At 38.1% G+C, this 24,922-nt stretch overlaps 1 protein-coding gene across 1 annotated transcript in view; it reads right to left on the bottom strand.

Annotated features, from left to right (window-relative positions):
* The window catches only part of LOC101849868 (hydrocephalus-inducing protein), a 113,415-nt gene that overhangs the window by 74,047 nt on the left and 14,446 nt on the right, over nucleotides 1-24,922 (bottom strand). The window contains exons 17-41 of the mRNA XM_035971743.1: nucleotides 24,380-24,532; nucleotides 23,634-23,737; nucleotides 23,021-23,155; nucleotides 22,018-22,153; nucleotides 21,364-21,476; nucleotides 20,401-20,551; nucleotides 17,943-18,077; nucleotides 17,027-17,155; nucleotides 15,656-15,790; nucleotides 14,736-15,002; nucleotides 13,707-13,826; nucleotides 13,207-13,389; nucleotides 12,136-12,345; nucleotides 10,930-11,067; nucleotides 9,929-10,061; nucleotides 8,852-9,093; nucleotides 7,950-8,183; nucleotides 6,886-6,945; nucleotides 4,785-4,987; nucleotides 3,825-4,098; nucleotides 3,099-3,437; nucleotides 2,403-2,642; nucleotides 1,936-2,038; nucleotides 1,424-1,522; nucleotides 259-501 (exon numbers count right to left, since the gene is read on the bottom strand). Coding sequence (XP_035827636.1) covers nucleotides 259-501; nucleotides 1,424-1,522; nucleotides 1,936-2,038; nucleotides 2,403-2,642; nucleotides 3,099-3,437; nucleotides 3,825-4,098; nucleotides 4,785-4,987; nucleotides 6,886-6,945; nucleotides 7,950-8,183; nucleotides 8,852-9,093; nucleotides 9,929-10,061; nucleotides 10,930-11,067; nucleotides 12,136-12,345; nucleotides 13,207-13,389; nucleotides 13,707-13,826; nucleotides 14,736-15,002; nucleotides 15,656-15,790; nucleotides 17,027-17,155; nucleotides 17,943-18,077; nucleotides 20,401-20,551; nucleotides 21,364-21,476; nucleotides 22,018-22,153; nucleotides 23,021-23,155; nucleotides 23,634-23,737; nucleotides 24,380-24,532 — 4,279 coding nt within the window. The remainder of the gene's footprint in view (nucleotides 1-258; nucleotides 502-1,423; nucleotides 1,523-1,935; nucleotides 2,039-2,402; nucleotides 2,643-3,098; nucleotides 3,438-3,824; nucleotides 4,099-4,784; nucleotides 4,988-6,885; nucleotides 6,946-7,949; nucleotides 8,184-8,851; nucleotides 9,094-9,928; nucleotides 10,062-10,929; nucleotides 11,068-12,135; nucleotides 12,346-13,206; nucleotides 13,390-13,706; nucleotides 13,827-14,735; nucleotides 15,003-15,655; nucleotides 15,791-17,026; nucleotides 17,156-17,942; nucleotides 18,078-20,400; nucleotides 20,552-21,363; nucleotides 21,477-22,017; nucleotides 22,154-23,020; nucleotides 23,156-23,633; nucleotides 23,738-24,379; nucleotides 24,533-24,922) is intronic.

Below are 24,922 nucleotides of genomic sequence, written 5' to 3'. Positions count from 1 at the left end.
TTAATAGAAATATTTAAAAAGAAAAAAAAATCTTCTTGTCTTGGAAGAAGAGGACGACAAACTTTTGAAGGATGTTAAAAAAAACTGGTTCTGAACTGGCACAAATCAATTTCAAACAGAAAGAAGTAAAAAAAAAAAAAAAGCCTTAACCCAAAATGTACTCAAATCTGACAATTCCTGGAAAAAGTACAAACAACTTGGAACCAAATTGCTTTGAAAATCAGGCAAAGGTAATTTGCATCAACTCATGCACTCAACCTTTATCAGGCTTAACATTTTCAGCCTCAAAGGCTTCCATCTCATCAGTTTTTTTCTGCGCCTTTTCCTTGCCACTTTTGTCTTTACTAGTGTCTTTCCCCACACTTTTCTTCCCTTTTTCTTTTTTCTTCTTTTCTTTCTCTTCTTCAGGAGGCGCAGGAGCGGGAGGAGGAGGAGTGTCAGGAGAGGTCGGCGATGATTGATTCAGTAAAGCTGAACATGGGAAAATAGCAAGGAGACATTATGCTAAAGATGGCAAATCTATCCAGAATGTGAGAAGAGAGTGCAGCAGTGTATGAGTGCAAACAGCTTTTCAACACTCACTTTACATACACATAAGTTTGTGAAATCTTCAAAGTTATCAGATACAGACCAGTGTGCCTTAACTCTTTGATTCCGGATCGCCACTTAAGTGACATTTTGGGGTACCGATTTGGTCAACCCCAAGATCTACACCCATTTTCACACGTATTGCGATTTTCTGTATAATTACGAATGGTTTGAGTGCTCACACATACGAATATTTGACTGAATTACAGCCGTTTTGAGGTAACACCCTTCGCGCCTTGATGCAGAAAATTGCAGATCCCCTGCGTACTGAAAGAGTTAAAGTGTACAACATTTATTATTTATTGCTTGTATTTGCTTTTCTTTATTAAGATTTTCAGCAAATCTTTCCTTATTCCCAACTAATCATATTCATTATCTCAGTATAAATGAAGAGACACTGTACTCAAGGTATATCATGAAGTACAACAAATGTTATGCATTTATATGTAAAGACAGACAACAACAAATGTTTTGTTTCCACTGACACAGGGTGGACAATGTAAGAGGATGGCTGCTTTGACCTGTTTTTCAGGGCCTGTCCAGACTGGGATATTAACCTTGCAGAAAAAGAAGGAAATACTCAATCACAGGTCTAATCTACATGGGAATCCGATTCCTGTCTTTTTGATGTAAGGCAAAGAGCCTCACTGATATACCAAAGATGTCAATATTTTGATTCATAACAAGAACAATTTTATTTACACAAAAAAACCCAACCAACTGCTTTGACCTTTTCTTTCTGTAACACAACATGTTTCCACTGTTCAATTTTGTTCGTATGAAATATTGTCCTTGGTATAGACAAAGATCTTACGTTGTTCACACAACTACCAACCTTCTTTCTCCTTCTCTTCTCTCTCTCTCCTTTCAGCTTCTGCAGCTGCCTCGGCCTCTTGCTTAACCTTTTCCTCCTCTTCAAGTTTCTTCAGTTGCTCTGAAAGATTACACAGCAGCCCATATTACTGGTCTTATAAGAGAAATAGAGAAAGTTTTAAACATTTCAATAACACTGCAGCATGATGACTCATCAAGGACACCTGTTTTAAAAGCTCAGACATACGTTCCCACAGACTAGATAATTCTGCAATAGATTATTTATTTGCAGCTCATATTAGATGACTTCAAAGTATATTATACTGGAAAACTTCAACAGAACATGAAGAACAATTTCAGTAACAAGTTCAAAGTGAAAGGAGGCAATAAAAGAACCAGCTAACTTCTGCTAAATCAAAAGAGCATAAAAGAAGAGCATGCAATGGACTTCAGGGCATGTTTAAAAAATCCCATGGAGAGACAACCACATAGTGCTGTGATTTTGGTCAAACATGTTTGAAGTGCACAACTCACCATCATAAAAGTCAAGCAGTTCATTTGGTAGTTTCTCGTTGACAGGCCTGGGAGGAAGCAGCAAAGTGTTGTACTCATCATAACCTCGCATGAGGCGGAGAACCTGGAATGAAAAAGCTCTTTGAGTTTTGAGTGTCTCTCAAAACATAAAATGATGGAGTACAGAAACAACAGTTCGGAAACAAAAAGTGAAGCTACGTTCATATGAGAAAACTAATGTTGACATAATAAAGGTCTCCAAAAATTACAGTAATAATTGTTCCAGGTTTGCAGAGGTTGCTGGAAATGACAGCTTGAACAGTCATATCGCGTGGTAAACAATAAACCTTAGGAATTCAAAACCTGTGTTGGCATTAGTGGCCTCTTTTCCAATTTTTCTACAAGTACGCTCAGAGTAAATTATAAATCACAAATGATAGAACTTGATGTCAATTCAAATACACTTAACCACAGCTACTGCAAATTACCTTTTCTTCCTCCAGATAGCCAGAGTCAAACTCCAAGGAGTAGAACTCGATGGGGAAGGAGCAGGGATTCCGGACAACCACCTCTTGGTCGTCTCCCTGACTGTGGGGCAGTATGGGACCAAAGGCAACCAACGTCCGCTCAAACTCCAGCCTGGGCTCCAATCCTTGTCCATGGCACAACAGCACAATTCGCTGACTGCTCTGAGCAATGCGGATGGGAATCCGGTTTTCATAGAATTTCTGGGGATTGAAATTTACAACTGAGTAGTTTTTGCCACAAAGTCAAACAGCCCCCCCCCCCCCCCCCCAAAATACATCACAGCTTTCTTCACAAGTGTAAAAATACTGGGTTTATCAAACCTTAGTCTAAGTGATGAAATTAGTTGCAATAAATCCAAACGCAGTTGAGAACAAAGTACTGACAACCAATGTTTTTCAATAATATTTAAGTAATATTTTGAGTTTTAAAAAAGTAGATACTTCATTCATAGGTCAACTTTCAGTTGGAAGATAACTTGTCAGAGATCTCTTCAATGGTTTACTCTTTTCTTTCCTTTGTACTCTAACCACCAAACTCTTTGCTACAATTTACAACTTAGCAATTTTACATTCTGCTCAATTGTATCATAACCTCATTCATAGAATTACTTCTTTTCTTAAACAGCATTTTAGATCCTACTTTTATGATTTACTGACCTCTTCTGTGGGCATGAACTTGACCTGCACATTCACCCTCTGACCAGGCATCAGCACACCTGTAGGGGGCAGCACCTCAAAGATGCGAGGCTTCTTCTTCGCCTGCCTGATCTTGCGGCGTAAGTGCATGGGCACGTGTTTGTCGATGTTCTTGTTGTCATCTGTTGGGGTCGAGTCCCATTCACACTTGACCATCTGGTGGTTGTGCAGCTGTACAGTGATGACCTTACACTCTCCACACTTGACCTCTGCAAACTCCAGGACATCATCAGAGACCTCCATGTCCGGCATTGTCACGTGAGCCCGCAAACGCATCATCAACATTGGGCCATTGACAATCTGGGGAGATGAATTAATGTAGAATAGTAAGAGATTTTCCATTCAGGAGAAATAAAGCTGTGAACAAGGAAGTCAAGCATAACATAGAGAACATGCAGGCCATTCAAAGCTAGACAAACCTTTCTATTCACACTGGAATATTCATCACAAGCCAGAATCTACTTTCAGTGCTTTCAGATCTCTGCATGGGAAAATTACAGCCACAATACTACACATTTTATTAGAGAGCTATATTTCTAAGTCTATCTCAGTTTTTCTCTGTTTGTGTATCTGGAGTTACCAATGCTGGGGGGAAGTGGGAAAAATTGACTTAAACATGATAAATCTTTCATCAGAGAATGGAAGTCTCATTGAATAGCATTTAGAAAAAAAAACTTGTTTACTTACATTGATCGGGACCACCACCTCCACAGCTCCAAGGTGCAGGTTAGCTCCCCTAGGGTCAAAACTGACCACAAAGTCCAGAGTTTCATTGTCTGGGGCTCCAGGCAGATTCCGTACACGATCCAGCTCGACGTGAAACCCAGATACGTGTATGTTCTGTCGCTCCAGTTTGAAGGAGGCGGGGAACCATCCTGTGTTGGTGGCTCTCACCACATGGGTGCGCACCGTGCCCAGCACCACAAAGCCAAAGTCCAGAAGGTAGTCTGGCAGTAGAGGTCTGAAGGTGCACAACAATCAAATTTCAGTTGTATGCAAATTGAAATGTTAATAAAATTAGTTCAACAGGTAGACAAAGATTTTCTTAAAAAACTCAGCATGTTCTTCACTTCATGAGACAAAACAGAGAAATTAGCATTTCAGTATTCTAAATTAAAAAAAAAACAAAATGAAAAAGTTAGCAGTTTTCAAACCGACTTAAGATGACATTTATCAGAGTATCAATAAGCTGCTCCACAGAGTTTAAGAGACTTATCATTATAAAATGCATCTTAAACAAATCTATGTTACAAATCATGAAGATAAAGTGATGAGTGAGCCATACACCTTTCAGTTGGCTTCTTATTCATTTGCCAAATTCACCCGGTGTCAAGTGTCAGTCCATGGGTTACAACAAAACAAAATCTTTTACTAAATACTCTAGCTTACGATTATTATTGTTTATATTGCTGCTCATTTATATTATGCATGTGATTGTAAGCCTACTTGTGTGAGCATGTGTGTGCACGTGTGTGTGTGTTTGTGTGTGTGTGTGTGTGTGTGCGTGTGTGTGTACTCGTGGTGGAACACCAAACCAATGTGCCAGGATCTGGACAATAAAGATGTATCTTATCTTATCTTATCTAGACAATCGCAAACAACATGATCAATGCCAAATACATATTAAGAAAAATTCATAAGGCTCACTTCGGCTTTGAAGCACCAAAAGACTCAGCTGTGAGCACAGTCAAATTGGATGGAACTGGCTGTAACAGGTTGTCCCCTTTGTCATCCACTGATGCCCGAATGAAGGATCTGCAGGAGTCATTTTGGCGTTCCAAAGCAAAATCTCTCACTGCCAGCCTCTCCACTTCCATCTGTGTCTCCAGCTCAGAGGGTTCTCGTTCATGCTGAAAGAAAAAAAGAAACAAAATCAGTGACAGTAAATGTTGTAAGTCCCCATCACTATTCAGATTCTTAAGGAGGAGTTCTGCTTCAACCCAGCCTGTCAGGAAAACCCAGGCTGAGGCGGGATACAGTATATTATCATCAGAAAGTCAAAGTCATTTGAAACAATAACCTCCCTTCTTGGGAATTGAACTCTTGTCTTTCGCAAGCAACAGCAAAGAGCCAGCAGACATTATTCAAAGCAAGAAAAAAAAATGGTAAATAATATAGACCTAGAGATTATAAAGTGCGGTAATGGCACATGGAAATTGGCATCTATGACACTAAGGATTTCACTAATCATTTAAAAATGTGTCATGAGTTGTTTTTTTTAAAGTTCAGATTTATAAGAGACCTGCGTCTTTCAATACCTATAAAGAGACAAAAAAAAACAATTCACTTGAAATTAGACACTTTTTGAAAGAAAATAATCAATCATGAATACAGTATATTCTTAGAGCGATAAGCAATAACAGATGACAGATCCATACATAACTGTCTAAACTGTTATTTATACACAGCATCACGTTTTTTCCAAGCACAGAAAAACAGACAATAAGTCTCAATGATAATGATGATAATAATATAATAATAATAATGATAATAATAATAATAATAATAATAATAATAATAATAATGATGATAATAATTACAGTACTAATAATAATAGTCTTTGTTCATTAATGACCAATGCATCTGCAGAGGAGAATATTTCTTTAGCCAAACAGAACTAATAAGGATTAAGATGACTTGTTGTGTCAGGTATGACCAGCAGAGACACCAATTCTGTCAGAAAGGAACTTACTACATTTGGAGCATTAAATCCGTACACGTTAAAAAATTATTAACATCCATCCAAATGAACAAAACATAACGCTTAATGATGTGGTGGGACACTTTTTGTAACAACTGGCTGTGCTTTTCAGGAATACTGAGACAACCACACAGTGCAATCAAAAATGGTGCAGAACCAGATATCTTTATTAATTAACATCCCCATTCTTTGGTGGTGCCCCACACACGAAAAAACAAAGAACACCAAACCAACAACAAACGTGAGGCAGCGTGGTGGAATCAGGCTCTCGTCAAAATAATGAAATCGAAGAAAACAGCAGTTTCCTCCCTGCTTAGCAATTTTTATCAAATTTTTGTCTTTTGGCTCAACACCTTTTATGTCCATTTACAAACACATTCCTTTGAGGATTTCACGGAAAACGTTGATTAAAGGCACAATAATATAAATTTACAGTTTCCATGGACTCTCCAGCTTTGGAATTTACAAAGCTTTGGCGCCATATTCTCGCTAATTTTACCTCTTAAACCAGGTGACCCCCACCTCCTTCAATCCAAAATATCTCAACTTCTATTGAAGATGGACGGGTCATTTTTTCATTGAAAGCAAGACAAGTGAATAAGCTTTAATATGATACCAATAACTCAATATGCCCAAAAATTGACGAGAGCCTGATTCCACCACGCTGCCTCACAAATCATACAAAGCATTTTATTTAAAGGTACAAGGTTGAGGTGGGGAAAAAAAAGGTGCAAACATTGAGGTTGATACGACTGGCTTTTGTTACATGTGTCCACACAAAACTCATTTGAAAAATAATTTTGGGAAATAAACCGTACAGATTCTACACCTCAAAGGACAAAACAGAAAGTCACTTTATTTATTGTTGAAGCAAATGAAAATGTAACTTCGTCAAAGCTCAGTAATCACACATATAAATTTAACAAATGTTCATAATGAGTATAAAACAAAGTGAAGACATGAATAAAACCAGTGCACACAACTGTGATAAAACCAACAAGATAAGTGAACTCCAAGCAGAACAATCCAGTGAACAAGAGAGATCACCTCTGGGAGATGGTTTACTTTTGGAGTCTGGACAGTTCCGGTATCTCCACCTCCTTGACCCTACCATAGAACCAGACAGGTTTTGTTTATTTTGTGGTAAAAAAACCCACATTAATTAATATAAAGCAGGTGAATTCAGAGTTTGGTGGGGGGGGGGGAGCAAAATAATAAACAGAAATAGGTGGACGGGAATGAATCAGAATCTGTCAACAGCATTCTCCAACCACTTCAAGAACAAGACACCTTTGTCGTATCACAGAAACAGAAAAATACCTCTGCAAAATTTGATAACATATTTCTGCAGATAAGGATTGGGTTGTAAACTCAACTTCTTAGTAAATCTAACTGAATTCTCTGCTCACCGAGCTAAACTTAATAATGAGTGAAAAGATCTGTCCTGAAGGAGCTTTAAACAAAAAGTTTTGCTGATCAAAGTATTTTCTCCCTTGTGTGAAACAACTAATTTTTGCAAGAAATTGATTTAAAAGGTACGTGTATGTTCCTCAAAAGACAAATTAGACAATCAGGTGGCAATCACAGACAACATCCTAGAATAAACAGGATGTAGCTATTCATAAAAGAATCATACCAAACCAAAATTGCAAAGAAACCAAAGAAAGAAACAAGAAAGCAAAAAATTGTAACTGCAGATGTGAATTAAGTTGACACAATTTTGTACTGCCATACCACACGGAGGAAAACAAACTACACAGCATTCCATAAAGATCTACAAATTAGGTGCTCACAACTGAGACCAGATCAAAAGAGGATCAAAATCAAACTCAGGCAATTCTGAACAGTACTTCAGGGAATCAGAGCTCAACTGATAATGACAAAGGTGAAGAAAAAAAAATAGAATGACACCAGGAAAAAAACAGAAGTGGAAAAATAGAAGAATGTGATGGGAATGTTTTCTGAAGCAGAACGTTCAAACACAAATCTCTGTGACTTTTAATTCAACAGCAGCAAAGGAACAAACAAAAAAATCAAGCACCCAAGCTAGTAAAACTGTAAAAACCCCAAAAAGCTAGACTAAACACAAGAAACCAGAAGCATCAAAGAACCTCAGCATAAGGCTCCCCTTCTTCCTGTACAGCATTTTCTCGAGCCACAGCCTGACTAGCATCTCCAGGATCTCCAGCTTCTCCTTCTGCTCCTTCCAGCAGAGGGATTGGAATTCCACTAGAACTAGGCTCTTGAGGGGTGAATGTCAGGCTTTTGAGGCTTTGGCGACTAGGCCCACTTCCAGAATTCATTAGGACAGTTCCAGCACTGGCCTTTGAATTTTTTCTTGAATTCTGTGCAAGCCGCATTAGGAAATTCAAATGTTCTATGATCAGTCCATGTTGATCACATAACTTTGTTAGAGCCGAAAACCAAAGGGAATGTAACATACAATGGCACAAGCAGAAAAGATGGAAAATACAGAAGTAACATTTAATTTAGAAATAAGATACTTTTGGAAAGAAACAGCAGTGCCATAAAGGTAATATAACATACACAGAGGGTAGTATTTTTGGAGACACAAACCACTGTTAGTCATGAAAAGAGATATCAAGAAAAAAAGTTATAGATATGAAAAACCAAATTGTTCTTCCTGTGATATCAACTCAAAAACATTCTGATCATATATCTAAATTAAATAATACAATGTAGAAATCTTGTTAATAAACTTTCAAGATGAAGCAGGAGACATCCAAGGAATACATCTGCTTCACCTTTCGCTACCACTTGCAGCTATGTCATAGAGTCAAAGAGGACTCTAGTCTGTTTTCGAGCACGCTTGAAATTGATTAGAAGGAGTCATCCTAGTGTTGCAAATTTGCACGAGCTTGAAAGGAAACGGCCACACTTCACCGTATTTTGGAGCTCCTGTTTCCAGTAAACAGCTCATTTAATGACCGAGACAAATCAGAGAATGGGGGTCACTAAAGCAGATGTGAGCAGAAAATAATCAACAACTCACATAAGCCTGAGCGTTGGAGCCAGCCTCTCGTGTCCCATCCCCGTCTCCATCTCCGTCTTCAACTGACACCAGCTTCATCAACTCTTCCTCAATTTCTCCCTCGTCTGCTTTGAGTGCGGCCAGTTGCTGCTGCTTCTTGAAGCTGCGGGCCAGGTTCTCCTTTGCTTCCTTGACCAGACCAGCATAGACGCCCTCCTCATCCTCCAGTCGCGGAAGGTCCAAAGACACTCGGGGGAACACACCTGGGGGGGAGGGGGGGTTAGAACAGTTATATTAGTAAGATATTTCACAAGCTAGACAGGAAAATGGTTAAGTATAATCCCCCATACCTTTGCACATCATGATGATTACAGCCACTGTTTGCTGTCCCTGTAAGACACAGCACCAACCCCACTGTTATCCCCCCTGATGACCTGAGATGTTGTGCACTAGGTCAATAGGTCAAGTACTTTGAAATGGATAAGGGGGTAGGGGGGTGGGGGTGGAGAGCAACTTGATTTTCAGAGGTAAGACATACAAATAATTTCTGACCATGGTATGTGTTATGCGGTGAAAAATTGTCAGAGTAAGGCTTAACAAAAAAAAAGTGCTCTTTTTGTATAGAACAAGATGCTCGACATCATGGGCACACATAAGATTATTCAAGACACAAAACAATGGGTTTCAGATTACATTTAGCAATTGAAGGAAAAAAGTCAGGATTCGAAGTCCTTCATTTGAGTTTGCAGTACAACAGAAATTTTCAACAAAGACTACTAACAAAAGGATGAAAAAAAAATTAAAGGTCAAAAAGAATTCAGAGAGAGACATGAGAAATAACGTGAGATATTGGTCATTTTTACCACAGCAAGGATGTTTGAGAAGACTAAGAACAGAAAGAACGGATGGGTCACAGTACAAAGTAAATAAAAACAAATGACAGCAAACTGGGTTGTTCGCAACACATGAAAAAGGATAAACGACAAAAACACAAGTTGAGACAAAGGTGTTACACATAAAAGATTGGTTAAACAACTATCGCGATTTCTTTTTCATATGATAACATTTAGGAAATTTTTTAATTTTTCGTTTTCTCACCTTCACCATAGAGGCTGATGGAGTCTGGTTCAAAGTGCGCCACCTGGATCTGGAAACTCTTGTGGAAGTTCTCTGGAACTCCAGGCAGAAATTTCACCTCTATTTTTTGCTCTGCAAAGGGCTCTATGTAGCCCTGCAAAGTAAGGATGAAAAAATAAAAATAAAAATGCATCAAAAAGTAGAGGATAACATATCATGGGTTATAACAAATTACAAAAACAGTAGGAAATAATTGGCATTGAGGCAGAAATTTCCATCAACTTTCACTGTCAGTTAGTCAAATTCTAGGTCTGTCTTCTCAGTCAACTGCTGGCACTGTTGAACCAACAATGCTGTTTAAAAGAGTGAACAAGTTTTGTAACTAACTAGTTAAAGGAAAGATTTATGAGACAGAAATGTGAAAATAAAATAAATAACTACGTGCAAACCGAAATGTTTAGCATAGTAAATCAGCAGTAATAGTGATAGGCACTGCTCTATCGCTGCAGACGACAATGTCTGAGCAATGTTAGTCCACATTTAGTGTAATGAGAAAAGGTGCATCTGACTAACTTGGATAGTGCATGCCATAAAAAGTAGCCAAACTAAGGGGCAAGCAAAGAAATGACAAGTAGCACTTTGCAGCTTCCTCTCATGATTCTTCAGGTGTTGCATACTTGTACCTTGAAAGCTACATCTTTCTCTTTCATCTTGAAAGTGGCGTCTATTCCCTTCTTCCATTCACTGCAATCTTCTGAAGTTTATTCAAATGTTCCAAAGTTAACTTCTGTTGAGGTTACGGCCCATTTCAGCATATTCATTTCTTATAATGAGTCATTTTTTTTCTTCCATCCCCCACAAAGGAGGTCTTTTTGCTACAGAGTATCACATGTGTTCTGACTGTATAAGTCTATGTCATATTACCAGTGTAAAAAAGAGCCTTTAACAAACATACACCATACTAAATCTGAAAGTAAAAGCAAATCGAAGACAGAAGAGTACAAATAAGACCAGAAACTTACAGAATGAGGCACCATAACAGGTTGGCCAGGAAGAGGTCTCTTCTGTAGAGCTGGGTCCATGCCAATGCCACTGAACTCAAAGCCTACTTTGCCCGTGTTGATGAGGGTGATGGTGGAGGAAGCCACATGATCGTACATCTGTAGGAAATGTATAGCAAGATACACGTCATTTTTTTTTATACCAAGTGCAGGCCCAAAAATCTTCAAAAAACACACCCCAAAAAACTATTTTAAAAAAACAACAACCAAATCCGAGGAATCTATTTTTGATCAAGGTCCAGCTAAAGCGCTTCTAAAAATACCAAAAAACAAGAAAAAACTACTCAATTCACAAAACTTGCTACTGATTCCTTTAACAAAAATAGAAACGCTCAACTTAATCACTTATACTCAACTCCTTTCAGATACAAAATTGCAATAAAGCATGCTGCAACTATTCATTTATTTCAGGTGTTTAATTATTATTTTTTTACTTGGTTCTAAAGAGTTTTTTTGTGAGTCAGCGTGGTGGAATCAGGCTCTCGTCAATTTTTGGGCATGTAGAGTTATTGGTATCATTTCAAAGCTTGTTCATTTGTCTTTATTTGGATGAAAAAAATATCAATTTATCTTGAATACAAGTCGAGATATTTGCGAAAGAAGGAGGTGGAGGTCACTTGTTTTCAGAGGTAAAATTAGTGAGAAAATGGCTGCCAAAGATTAATTATTTCCTAAGCTTAAGAGTCCGTGGTAACTAAAAATTTACATTTTTTGTGCCTTAAATCAAAATTTTTCAGAAAAATTTCCACAGAAATGAGTTCTTTAATAGGTATGAAAGTGTTGAGCCAAAAAACAAAAATTTGATAAAAATTAATAAACCCGCTGAAAAATTCAAGTTTCTTCACTTTGATTATTTTGACAAGAGCCTGATTCCACCACGCTGCTTCTCATTTGAATAGAATCATTCACCAAGTTAAAACATTGAAAACACGGCCACATCTGCTTGGTATTTTACAAAGAAGCATTTGAAACTGCTACAAAAGAAGACAAGGCAAAAATGACAACAGTCAAAACATTATTTAGGAAGAGACATACTTAGTTGTCAGCTAAAGAAAAAGGTATCTTAAAAATGACAGTTCAGTGGTACATGCTAGAAGTTTAGAAAGCAATATTCAAAATTATTCACAACCGAAATAGATTTTTCAAAAAATTACAACATATTCATACCTGCTTGCCATAGTCAATCTCTTTGGTGTTGAACTCGTACTCCACCAGAGAAGCTTCACCTGTCATCTTCAACTCATAAGTAGGCCCACCTTCAACTTCACAAATGGCCTTGACCTCTCCCCAAATGTCAGCATGTCCATAAAAGGTGAAGGTCACCTGTTCTGTGTCACCAGGTTGAAGACAGCCATAGAGAGGAAGGATGTCAAACACCTGTGTTTGGGAAAGAAAGAAATGTAGAGTACAAATATCCATTGCATATTTTCAAAAAATCACATCATCAAAACCAGTGTAGCTGGTTATTTCTTACTAACCACAGTAGACCTTACCTTGCAAATTTAGTATAGCATATTTATTTATACAGGCAGTCAGAAGCCGCAAAAAAATGAATGAGATATCAAGACAAATAAATGAGCTGCCAAAACTATTTCTTTGTTTTTCTACAATGCCCATAAGACTTGGTTACTCATTCATGCATTATATATTATTCCACCAAAAAGGTATTAATACAGGGCCTTTAACAAGCCCCACACCATAGGATAGAGAGGGGAGAAGGAAGAAAGGAACGATTATCTGGAAAGGAAAGACGTCGCCATAATCAAAAATTCACCGGAACAATCAGTATGGATACCTTGCGGGCTTTGGTGCTGGGGGGAACTGAGCACTTATGGACCTGTCCGGTGTGCAATGACGTTGTTGCCCACGACAGGTAATACAGGTAATATTATTCCACCAAAAAAAAACCCCCAATAAAACTTCTGGGTAAAACAGAGACAAAAAGAATAGAAGTAACTGATCCTTTGCAAGTTTAAGTTTTCCAGCATAAACATAACTTTTAATCCACTTCAAATAAAGTTGTGCGCAAGCCATAGAGAAAAGTCAGACACTGACATCTGTCTTTGAATACGTGAAACATTCTTTCCCCAGCTTGTTTCATCACACACGTTCGAGTATTAATATCATGTGGAATATAATAAGTCTTGCAAATATGCCAAAATTATTTTTATCACACAGTTATTAAAACTAAGAAACCAGTTTCAACCTAAATGTGATTTGAAAGAGACTCAAACTCACCTCCTCCACACCAATAGCTGGTGCAATTTCCTCGTCTTCCTCGAGGAGAGCCATGAGCACCCTGTTGGAGCGCAGAGCTTCCTCCTCGTCTTCTCTCAAAGACAAACGGCTTCCAAGAGACATCCTCTCCTGCTGTTCTTTTTCGTTCTCACCATCTGATTTCTCTTCTTGATCAAGCTGACCCTGAACAAGAAAATAAAACAAACCATAACTTGCATTTCAGAATCAAGCACTTTTTTCCCCATTATAAAGACAAAAAGAAAATTGTTGTGTACATCTGCATGTTCTGAAAGTCAAATTTCAAACATTTGTAATAATTTTGTTTGACAAGGTATCCGGCTAAAATCAAGCAAATGTTCTTAAAAATTCATATCCTTTCCCGATCCAGTTTTTTACTTTACTTTTCCGATCTACACCAAAAAAAAAAATTCATATAAAAAATCTAATACCCATCAAGCCAGTTACATTGGGATAAAACTGCTCCTAGGCCACACTCTCACCTTTTCTGGAGCATCAACATCCAAAGGACTCTCGGGGCGGGAGCCTCCATCATCCTTCCTGTTATCATCACCAACGTCATCTGTCCTCTTCTCTTCAAGGTTCTCATTCCCATCAACAACCTACACGGTATAAAGTAAAAACGAGCACTCATTTTACTGATCATTGAGAAAGAACATTTATTAACATCTTCTCTATCACCAATTCCTTTAATTTTGTAAATCAGATTCCTAAGTAGTGTGCCTTTTAAAAAATTGCATTATTGGAAAAATGAATTGTCTTTAAAGTGTTTCTGTGGGTGGTTGGCGGGTGCTCTGGTGTGGTTTGCTCCTTCTTTCCTATCAAACATCTGTCGTCTTTATGTCCCCTCCTCCTTTTTTGTGTTTGTTACTCACTTGTAACACCTCTAATCTGTGGCACTTATATGACCTTATTGTGTTGCAAGCGCCGAAAAACTCTTACTAAAACTAAACTAAAAGTGTTTCTAATACCATTGGTGGAAGACCACTTTTGAAAGCTGTCACAAAATCATTGGATTATCAAAGGGATAGTCACACGTGAAGAAGGAAACTTGACCTGAAAGAGGAAACAAGTCATTATAAAAGATAACCACACAGGAGTCCAGATTATAAAATAAGATAAACAATGTGGTTTAAAAGGCATAGAATGCAAACAAACAAAATTGAAAGATGAAGGTACTCATGTCCCTTGTGACTTTCTCTTTAGGACAATTGATGAGAATAGCCCCCCTTGTGGAAAGTTTTAAAATAAACCAGTTTGCTTTTCTGTATCCACCCTTAAGCTACAAAAATTCACTAAACAGAAGAAAACAAATTCTTTGTTCATTTTCTTGACACTTGTGTACTAAAATTAACGTTCATTTTCTTGACACTTGTGTACTAAAATTAACGTGTATAGCTAATACCATTCCAATCCAAGAGATTTATTTGCTTTTTTTGCAGAGAGAATGACTGATCCACCAGCCACAAGATGAGTGGCCATTAAGGTGTTAAGTGAACAATAACCTGTACCTCCATAGCCCGTTCCACTGACACTTCCATAGTCTCCTCCTGGACTTTCTCTCTCTCCTCCTCATTGTCAGTCCCGTCACCATAAGCATTGCCCACTTCAGCCTCCTTTGCATTTTCATCCTCCGCAGTTGCTTCCTCCTCCTCAAGCACTTCGGTTATCACGCATTCCTCCTCGATCATCTCTTTCACAAAAGCTTTCTTTGGTCTTGGCATTTTCCTCACAGATGAGGGAACATCTCCCACAAGGAAAGACCAGTGGTAACGCACCTGTAGGGCACAGACAGTCAATGAATTAGACTCTTTTCAACTTCCACTAACAGTAAGAACAGGAAGTATAAGTATTCGACTCTTTAGGACCTTCTTTGATAAGAAAGTAGAGATTTTTGACTCTCAATGCTTTATTCTTATCAAAGAGTTTGTCTCTCCTTCTCCAAATTACAATAGAATAAAAACATGTTAGAGTATATCTTAGAATTTATGGGGATGGTCAAAATTCTGCTTCTAGGACTCTATGAGACAGTTAATTTTTCATAAACAGAACTCTTACTCTCTCTAACAATGCTAGTTATTTTGGACAGGTCTTCCTTTGTCATTCAGAACTATTGTAATAATCTTTTCCTACTAATGGCCAAAAGCTCTGCATTTGAAAAGACCTTTTTAAGTCTAGTAGATTGTAAAACTTAAACAATTTTTTTTTACCCTATTTTTTAAAGAATGACATCTAAAACAGAGACAGCTAGTCACAAAACTCTTTCAACTTTAATGTTAAGCTTGTACAAAAGGATATGATATAACTAGAATTACCAGAGACTTGTATACATATAAAACCCAAACATTCAAAATCTTTGACATATTTTTTCAAAGCATAATTAAACTTGCAAGTCCTTTCTGTGCTCCACTCTCCCACAATCCCAACTCACCTCCATGGGGCTGTTGTTTGTAATGTTGATGTACCGAGTGACCTCAGTGTCATTGAGAATGCAGCCAAAGTCGACCACTGACTTCTCAAACTCCAGGTTGGGGAAGTAGACTTCTCCACGCAAGGCCACATAGTCCTGTCAAAAAAATAAATAGCAGATGTAAGATTTTCTAAACGCTTTTGAAGGAGAGTTATATGCTACAAGACACAATATACTACAAGACACAACTAAATAGTGTAAGGTTATTTCAAATGAGGAGCATCTCACCTTTGATAAGAGTTAAGAAGACAGAAGAAGGAAAGGAAGAAGGAAGAGACGATATACTAAGAAAAGATCACAGATGTAATAATTTGAGCATAGAAACTGTACATTCACTAGTACTTTTCCACGACAGAGAAACTGAACCTCCTGTCGTTATGCAGAGGGCCAGCAAAAAATTACCTGCCCCCTCTAACCCCCCCCCCCCCCCCTCCTCCACCCCATTCAACACAAAGACAGATAGACTGAGGTTTGGAAGTCTGGAGAGGGGGAGGTGTCTAAAATTAAAGGCTGAAACAGGGTAAAAAAAAAAGAGGACGGAATTGTGCATTCCTTAGTTTGGGAGAGAGAGTCTCAGTATGTACGTGTACTGACTAATGTATGTCTTCTGAAAAAAGACAGACCCACAAGAAGCTAAAACGGCACTGCTTGTTGAATATAACTTTCAAGTAATATCAATCCGTTAGATACGATAGCATAAGTCTAGGACTCTGCTCATGGAATGGAAAATGCCTGTGATATAGGGAGATAATGATGTGATATAGAGAGATAATGATGTGATATAGAGAGATAATGATGTGATATAGAGAGATAGTGATGTGATATAGAGAGATAATGATGTGATATAGAGAGATAATGATGTGATATAGAGAGATAATGATGTGATATAGAGATAATGATGTGATATAGAGAGATAATGCCCGTGATATAGAGAGAAAATGCCTGTGATATAGAGAGATAATGATGTGATATAGAGAGATAATGAGTAAGAGAATGAGTAAGAGACAATTGGTGTAAAAAGACAAGAGACAGATAACAGACAAATGATTGGAATAGATCAACAAGACAAGGAATATTCCGATGTCTTTTGTTTGTTTGAGTATAGAGAAGTGCATTGACACAATAATGTGCACATTTAGTGCAGGGAAAAAAGAAAAACAAGGAGACAGAAACATCAGAATGAAAGAAAATTAGTAGGACGTATGAACAACGTCCTCAAGTCACCCGACATCTTTTCACAGGGAAAAAAGACAACAATGAAAAATAAATCCCAAACAAAAGCAGTCAGAACTTTTTTTTTAAATTATAAGGAAAACCTTCAACATGACTCACAATGTGTGGGTGTTCCTTGTAGGTGATGTAAAGGACCTCATCAACCGTGCGTATGTGGCAGTCATCTTTGAACATAGGGTCAAACTCAATCACAAGATAGTAGACCTCTTCTGGCTGAAGGCAGACCTCCTGGAAATGCAAACATAGACACTATGAAATAAGAATCAAACTAGCATTGAAGTGTACAGTCATCTTTGTGCTGTATACCTAAAGCATTGCTGAAGATGAAACAAATTTCCTCAAGGATGATCAAGTCAATTTTAGCAAAAGGCTGTATATATAAATAACTAGCTGGGGCCCCTTTCGATGAAAGGAATGGTCGGTGCTTCAATATCAGCTAAAAGTCATTGGCCTACTATATTTACACTTTAATGGAATGGGGCAATACATTTTGAGAGATGCAAAAAATTATAAGGTCTAGATCTATACTCTCAAAACAAAACGCGCCTCGCGAAATATCACTTCCGGAATTTTCTAAAATTACAGAGACAGAAGCGCCAGCTACAAAAGCGATCGGCGAAATAAAGAAATTTATCTTTTTGCAGCAAAACTGTCTCAAAACTGAAAAAACCAAGGGCGTCATGCTCTGGAGAATATTTTAAAGAATCTTTTGGCGAAAACCGCATGTCGATCGATGCAGCCATTAAAAAGCCTTTTGAATAGCAAAATTCGGCCACCACAAATAGATAATAGATATGTAAAACATTAACACTTTGCCGCCTCATCTCACCGATCGGCGATGTTTACAATGCAGTTTTTTCTTATTTTCCCTAAAATGCCTCTGCCTTTGAGGACAAGACTTTATACTATATGAGCCTTGTGGAGGCAAAGTGTCAAGGGACAAAAAGTCGTTGAAGAAATCCATAATAATGAGCAAAATGAGATATTTCATGCAGCAGTCAAGTCGAGCTCTTACCGTCTCTGAGACTTTCTCGTCTCCAATGATCATGCTGAAGGGACTGGCCAGCTGTAGGCCCACAGTCAGTGTCAAGCTGCTCACATTGTTCATCACCAGCTGCTTCTGCTCCACTTTGAGCTCATCGTCAGGCTCCTGTCAGGGGGTTTGCAAACACTCATTCATAAACAGTTCTGTCATAGGAAGGGTATCACAGAGGCTTGTTTTGTTTGTGTGTTAGGAAAGAGAAGAAGATTATCAACACAGCAATGATCATTAACCCTACCCGTACGCCCTGGGGTCATTTTGTACCCCCGGGGCTGTATTCTTCACATTCCAGAATACTTCTAGTGCGAAGATCTCTTTGAAACTTTCAGAATTTCTCAAAAAATCATTTTGACAGACTACTATGCAAAGCGTATGTATCGGATTAACGAGTAAATTTCCTATTTGGAAAGTGGGGGCACAGAGTTCCCTACGTTGTATGGATACAATAGTAAACCATGGCGTACGGATAGGGTTAAGTGGTGGCACAGAGTTCCCCACGTTGTATGGATACAATAGTAAACCATGACGTACGGATAGGGTTAAGTGTGGAGAAAAAGTAAGACAGATAAACAGAACCAACACAGGGAGAGAAAAGAAGAAGGGTGTACCAAAGGTGGCCTCCCACCACCCTTTCAAAGAGGCAGAAACCATCAATTCATTAATGTATTTCGAAAGGGGTTGAAAAAGATCAATTTGCATATACAGAAACCACAGGAGCACACTGAACTGAAAAAAAAATTGTAGAAGTACAGAGCAATAATCATGCAATTTGAATGCTCTACAAATTCTACATTAAAATTTTTTAACAATTTTATTATGAGGAAAGCAACATGCTAATTTGAACTAGCATCCATTTAGTTTTGATAAGAATTTTACTGCACTTGCAACACAATAAGGTCATATAGGTGCCAAAGATTAGAGGTGTTAAACGGGAGTAACAAACACAAAAAAGAAGGAGGATAGATCAGGATGACAGATGTTTGATAGGAGAGACAAAGAAAATCACACCAGAGCACCTGCCAACCACTCACTAACATCCCTTTTGCTTGCCACAGCCATTACAGCATTACACCAGATATTGAGATTCAAACTTTTACATCAAGCAGTATTCTCATGATCAGCTAAAATATACATCACAAGTATAATAAGATTCAACTGGATACACCTAGTCACTGCCTCAGATCTCATGATCAGCTAAAATATACATCACAAGTATAATAAGATTCAACTGGATACACCTAGTCACTACCTCAGAATTACACAGTTTTATCCGACATTTTTGGCGGTTTAGAGTTACTTATACCATGGGGTCAGAAAAAAAATGTGAGGCAGCGTGGTTGAATCAGGCTCTCGTCAATTTTTGGGTATTTAGAGTTATTGGTATTATCGTAAAGCTTGTTCTTTTGTGTTTATTTGTAAGAAAAAAATATCCATTTATCTTGAATACAAGTCAAGATATTTGCGAATGAAGGATGTGGGGGTCACCTGTTTTCAGAGGTAAAATTAGTGAGAAAACGGCAGCCAAAGATTAGTTATTTCCTTTGCTTAAGAGTCCGTGGTAACTGAAAATTTACATCCTTTGAGCCTTTAACAAACATTTTTCAGAAAAATCCACACAGAAATGAGTTCTTTAATGGGCATGAAAGGTGTTGACCCCAAAAATAAAAAATTTGATAAAAATTCACCAAAAAAACAGAAAAAAGCAAGTTTCTTCACTTTTAATTATTTGACGAGAGCCTGATTCCACCACGCTGCCTCACAAATGCTTTATTCGCTCTATCAAAATTGTAAGAGTATTCTGATTCGTTGTCAAGATACTCAAAGAATTGAATTCGAAAAAGCTTGACATATTGTGAAACTAAAAAATACTGACGTCGAATTTCTCATAACTGGGTATCGAGAGATAGAAGAACTTTGTAATTCTGAGGTGTGATGTCAAGGGACATGACTCTTATCTTTACTGTGGGGACATGATTATTAGGGGAGTGGCACGCCCTTGGATGACGTCAAGAGTCCGGCGCAAAATAGAGAGACATCGTCTGAGAGACTCACTGAGGTATTCAGTCGGACTCAGGACCACGACGAGGCAACACTTATCTTGGACGGGGGTCCCCTGACAGACACGACTCATCGAACCGCCAGGTAACTTTACACTGAGGTAGCGTAGTGCGATGATGAAGACAACATATACCTTGTCTACCCTGAGGTTGCGTAGTGCGATGATGAAGACAACATATACCTTGTCTACCCTGAGGTAGCGTAGTGTGATGATGAAGACAACACATACCTTGTCTACCCTGAAGAAGCATCGTGTTATGATGAAGACAACACATACCTTGTCTACCCTGAAGAAGCGTAGTGTGATGATGAAGACAACACATACCTTGTCTACCCTGAGGTAGCGTAGTGTGATGATGAAGACAACACATACCTTGTCTACCCTGAAGAAGGCACACTTGGTGGAGAAGTTAAGCAAAGGCTCGATGAAGTCTGCCTTGATATCCACACTGATAATGGGGATCTTTCCACCTGCCCGGCCGATGATAGCGTGACACACAATGGTCTCCTCCACACTCTGAGGACTGATGGGAGGAAACAGGTCATCAGATTTTGTCCATTTCAGACTGAATTTCCGAATCTTTAAAGCATGGCAAGGAAAGTTCATTATATCGTGCCACATTTCTAAAAATGAGCAAAACAACGGAAAACATTAATATATCTCTGCTTTGTGCAGTGAAAGCTTAAAACATCTTGAAAGCTAAAATGTTTCCTTATAATCAAGTATCCCCAAAAGACTAACATAAATTCACATTAACTCACTCGACACGCCTATTCTATCTGATCTACCTTTTCATTCCTTGTGAGACATATAATGTTGCATCCTGTTACTTAGATACTGCAATTATTTACACACTCTATCTCTATTAGTAATCACGTACTCTATTTCTACCTGGGGGAATTGAGAAAATTGGGGTAAAGTAATTTTCCTAATGATACCAAAATCAAACTCGATACAACTGGGACCTGAATTCACAAAATTCTTTATTGCACGTCCATCAACTTACAACTCAATTGGAACATTAGTAAAAAGAATCTCACTATAGCAAAATTTCCAAACTTGTTCCAAAGACAACAAGGCAAAAAAACAACTAAAAGAAGAATAACTCATTACCAACAATTAGACCTGTATGCTAATAATAAAATGGTTTTTTGTTTCCTTTTGTTGTTGAAATAATCATTGCGTTTACTTACTCACATTCTCATAGTGAATGCTTGCCTGATACGTATAAGATCATTAACATGGCACCTGAAAAAGGAGCTCATGACACACACAAAAAATTGCTTTAAAAGACCCCAACAATGTTGCTTTTTATAACAAAAACACTCAACGTACCCATTCACAAATCCCTCGATATTGAAGTCCACGGACTCTCCTGGACGGAGCTCCATGCGGTTCGGAGTCAACTGGAAGATTGGTGAGGGCTTGTCCAGCGCAGGTGTGTTCTTCTATAAATAGCAATAAGAAACAAAGGCTCATTTACACCAATTAGATAGAATAGGGACACTGAACACAGACAGTGACCAATGCGGCTACAAATATCTAGCTATGGATAACAAGTTCCAAGACAAGTAAAAGTTCAAGAGCAGTATGAAAGAAGTCGACTTGATCTGTTCGCTTGTCCACTGCAAATATAAAGTTTTACTTTAATGAGGAAATAAGAGGACCAGAGTAAGAATTGAAACCTTTTGAGATAAAAGGTTATTATTGTTTTAAATAAGCAAAAATAAACAAATTTCGAATGCAGAATACTTGGCTCTCTGTTTGGAGGAAAGAAGAAGGAAAAAGAAAAAGAAAAGGCAAAGGAAATACACCAATGGAAGTATACAGATGTTCAAATGTAAAAGTCCACCATCATAAGAGGTCTACTTTTTTTTATGCTTGAAACCACAGGAGGAAAGGCTGAAGGAAAAGTGATCCTTTTTCAAAATTTAAAAAAAAAGTATAAAAATGAAGCAAATCCACAAAACTGGCAGCCTTGCTTCTTACGTTTGGGGGTACGCTGGCTCTCAGCTTCTCTTTCTTTGCTTTGGACAGAGGGATGTAGCCGTCTGTCAGCCACACCAACTGCTGTAGGCGGCGGCCCCTGTTGGTCAGTTTGAACGTCTTTGTCAACTGGCGGTTGCTGGAAAAGAAATGAAATAATTTTAAAATTACTTATGATTTGTGATTAACAGGGGAAAGAAATGAGATTTTCTTTGCATAAGAAAATGTTATATTGAAATTTTCCGGCACAGAAATGTTCCCTATCGGTGAAACAACAAATTCCTGCTTAGCATATGAATTAATGCAAACTTAATTGTGAATCCCATTTCATAAAGATACTGATTAGAATGAGGGAAAAGGGAGTAATTATTTGGACAAGACAAGTCGACTACGACTTACTTAATTGTATCATATTACAATGCATCTATAGCAAGAATATTTCATTTTGGCTTCTCAATTCTAAAGTAGCTCAAATGTGAGACTAATCAGCTTGAGCATTTGATAAGCAGGGTTTCCAGTTCTGCTAAGATGAAACAAATATTAAAGAAAACCTTTATTCCCATCACTTAGCATCAGCACTCAGAACAATGTAGTGAAAGAAACAAAAGATTTGGGGGAAAAAAACCACAGATTCTATAAAGGATTTCTACCTTTCAAAAAAAAAAAAGATCTTCAACAGATTACGTTTCACATTTATTTCATCTACCAAATACTAGTTGAGACCTATCTGTTTATGATCAGATCACAAGTTTGCACAGTTGGCTGATTTTGCAATCCAAGTACAGTTGAACCTGTTCTAAAGACCACCTGTCCAAGCAAATCACCTGTACAAATGAACACTTCCCTCTTTCCCTTGGTTTAGAAAAAAGATTGTAAGGATGCTCCCTAAGACATCCACCAGTCTAAGACAACCACTTTTCTCCTCAACAATGGGTAGACAATTTCCACTGTATCAAGTTTTACTATGAAAAGGGTTGTCTATTCAAAGAGGCAACAGTCTGTGCACCTGAAGTTTGGTCCCAGATCCAGGACAGGTCCAAGCGGGGGATCAGACACGATGGTTGTTCCTTTCCCGTACGCCTGGAGAGGAATCAGCCTCGCTTGACTCTCCAGGAAGTTGATCTGCAGCTTATCCTGAAATCTAAAGGGGAAAAGAACATAACGGTTTTAAAAATAGCAGTAAAAGGACCCTATACAAAAATGTTTAATGAAAAGAGCAGAAACAAAAAAATGCAAAAGGAAAACACAACATACCAGTATTTAAAAGGTAATAAATCTTTTTTCTTTGAGCATGCTGACAAATCTAAATAGCAGAATAACATTAATTTATTGGCTAATGGTATTGCATAGAGATAGACCACAAAGGAAAAACTAACGTTAAAAATCCCATTTAAATTTAGTTCAGCATCTTAACAATGCGCATCCGTACACAAAACAAAACAGATAAGCATCAAACTGTGAAAAAAAAATACAATAAGTTCATAATACCAAAGATAGATACTTTAACTACAGTACTTTGTTTACACACAACACACTCATGTACATATACAAATAAACTAACTGTCAGACAGTTTCAACTGAGCAACGACACAAAAACAAGTGAGGTCAAGTGAGGTCACCTGACACAGTCGTCCAAATTTGCTGTCACAGTCAGCTTCATGGAATTCTCAGGAGGGATTTCACCTTCTGAAGGACTAACTCTGAACACTGCGTTAGGTCTCAGCTGCAAAAGAAAGGCAGAAATACTTACTGTAGCAGAAACTTGAAAATGCTACAATTGTTTTTTTCTATTTCTATAAAACATTATAAAAGTTCATGTTCAGAATTAGAATGATCAATCTCTGAACTTACAACTAAAAGAAATTAAGAATCGCAAGTGACAATTTCTTCTTCACATAAATTCTGAAACGGCCAAAATGTGATCAAGGCCTAAGCAAAAGGAAAGCAGAGGAGAGAGAGAGAGAGAGAGAGAGAGAGAGAGAGAGAGAGAGAGAGAGAGAGAGAGAGAGGGGGGGAGGGGGGGTTGATTATAAGTTGCATTTAACATTTAATATTCACCAGGTACTAATTTGGAACTAAGAAGAAACAGAGGGAGCAGACCTCGATCAGAGCTCTATCAGCCATCGATGCAGAGTTGAGGTTTGTGGTACAAGCGCAGAGTAAGTCTGGAGGTACGCAAAAAGATGCCAAAACATAATTAAGAAAAAAAGGGAATAATTTTTGTTTAATCCAAATGTAAGCAGCAGGGAGGTTTGGCAAGGGGGGACTAAACAATTCAAGAGGCAGTGAGGGCTTGTTTGCAAAATATCCTTGTCAGAAATGTTACACCCTATCAACATTTTGTTCAAATGAACAGTACACTTACCATGTGAGCTGTGAATTTGGCAGGAATGAAGGACTCATTGGAGAGGACGACAGTTTTCTCATTGTCGCGGAGCACGGCCACATCTCCCCAGTCTATGTCGAGAGGGCTGACATGCACCACAGGGCCCTCACCCACACAGATCACATGCACAGCCTGGGGGATAGTTTCAAGCAGTGCATTAATGGTGGCATTTCTAAAATGAACATCCATCTCCAATTAGTACAAAATGCTAAAAGGAGTGTAAAGGACTTGAAAACTTTCCAGACAATCTAGATTCTGAACCAGATTGGACACATTGGAATTTACCAACTATGGTAAAGGAATGTCCCTATGAAACATAGAGTGTACAACATAACAGAACAGCTTTTTTAAAAAGCATTTCGTTGTTGCAATGTATACCAAAGCCCTCAGAAAAAATACAATACTGACAACTTCCACCCCCACCGAAGAAATTCCACCTCTTTTTAAATAAAAGCATTGAGATGGTGATCCTTCTTGGCCATAGTACTTAAAGGGACCAACATAATGTTGATTCTCCCCCCC

This window comes from Aplysia californica, unplaced genomic scaffold (genome assembly GCF_000002075.1).
Source record: "Aplysia californica isolate F4 #8 unplaced genomic scaffold, AplCal3.0 scaffold00490, whole genome shotgun sequence".
Taxonomy (NCBI): domain Eukaryota; kingdom Metazoa; phylum Mollusca; class Gastropoda; order Aplysiida; family Aplysiidae; genus Aplysia; species Aplysia californica.
This window is presented reverse-complemented; position numbering and strand designations above follow the sequence as displayed.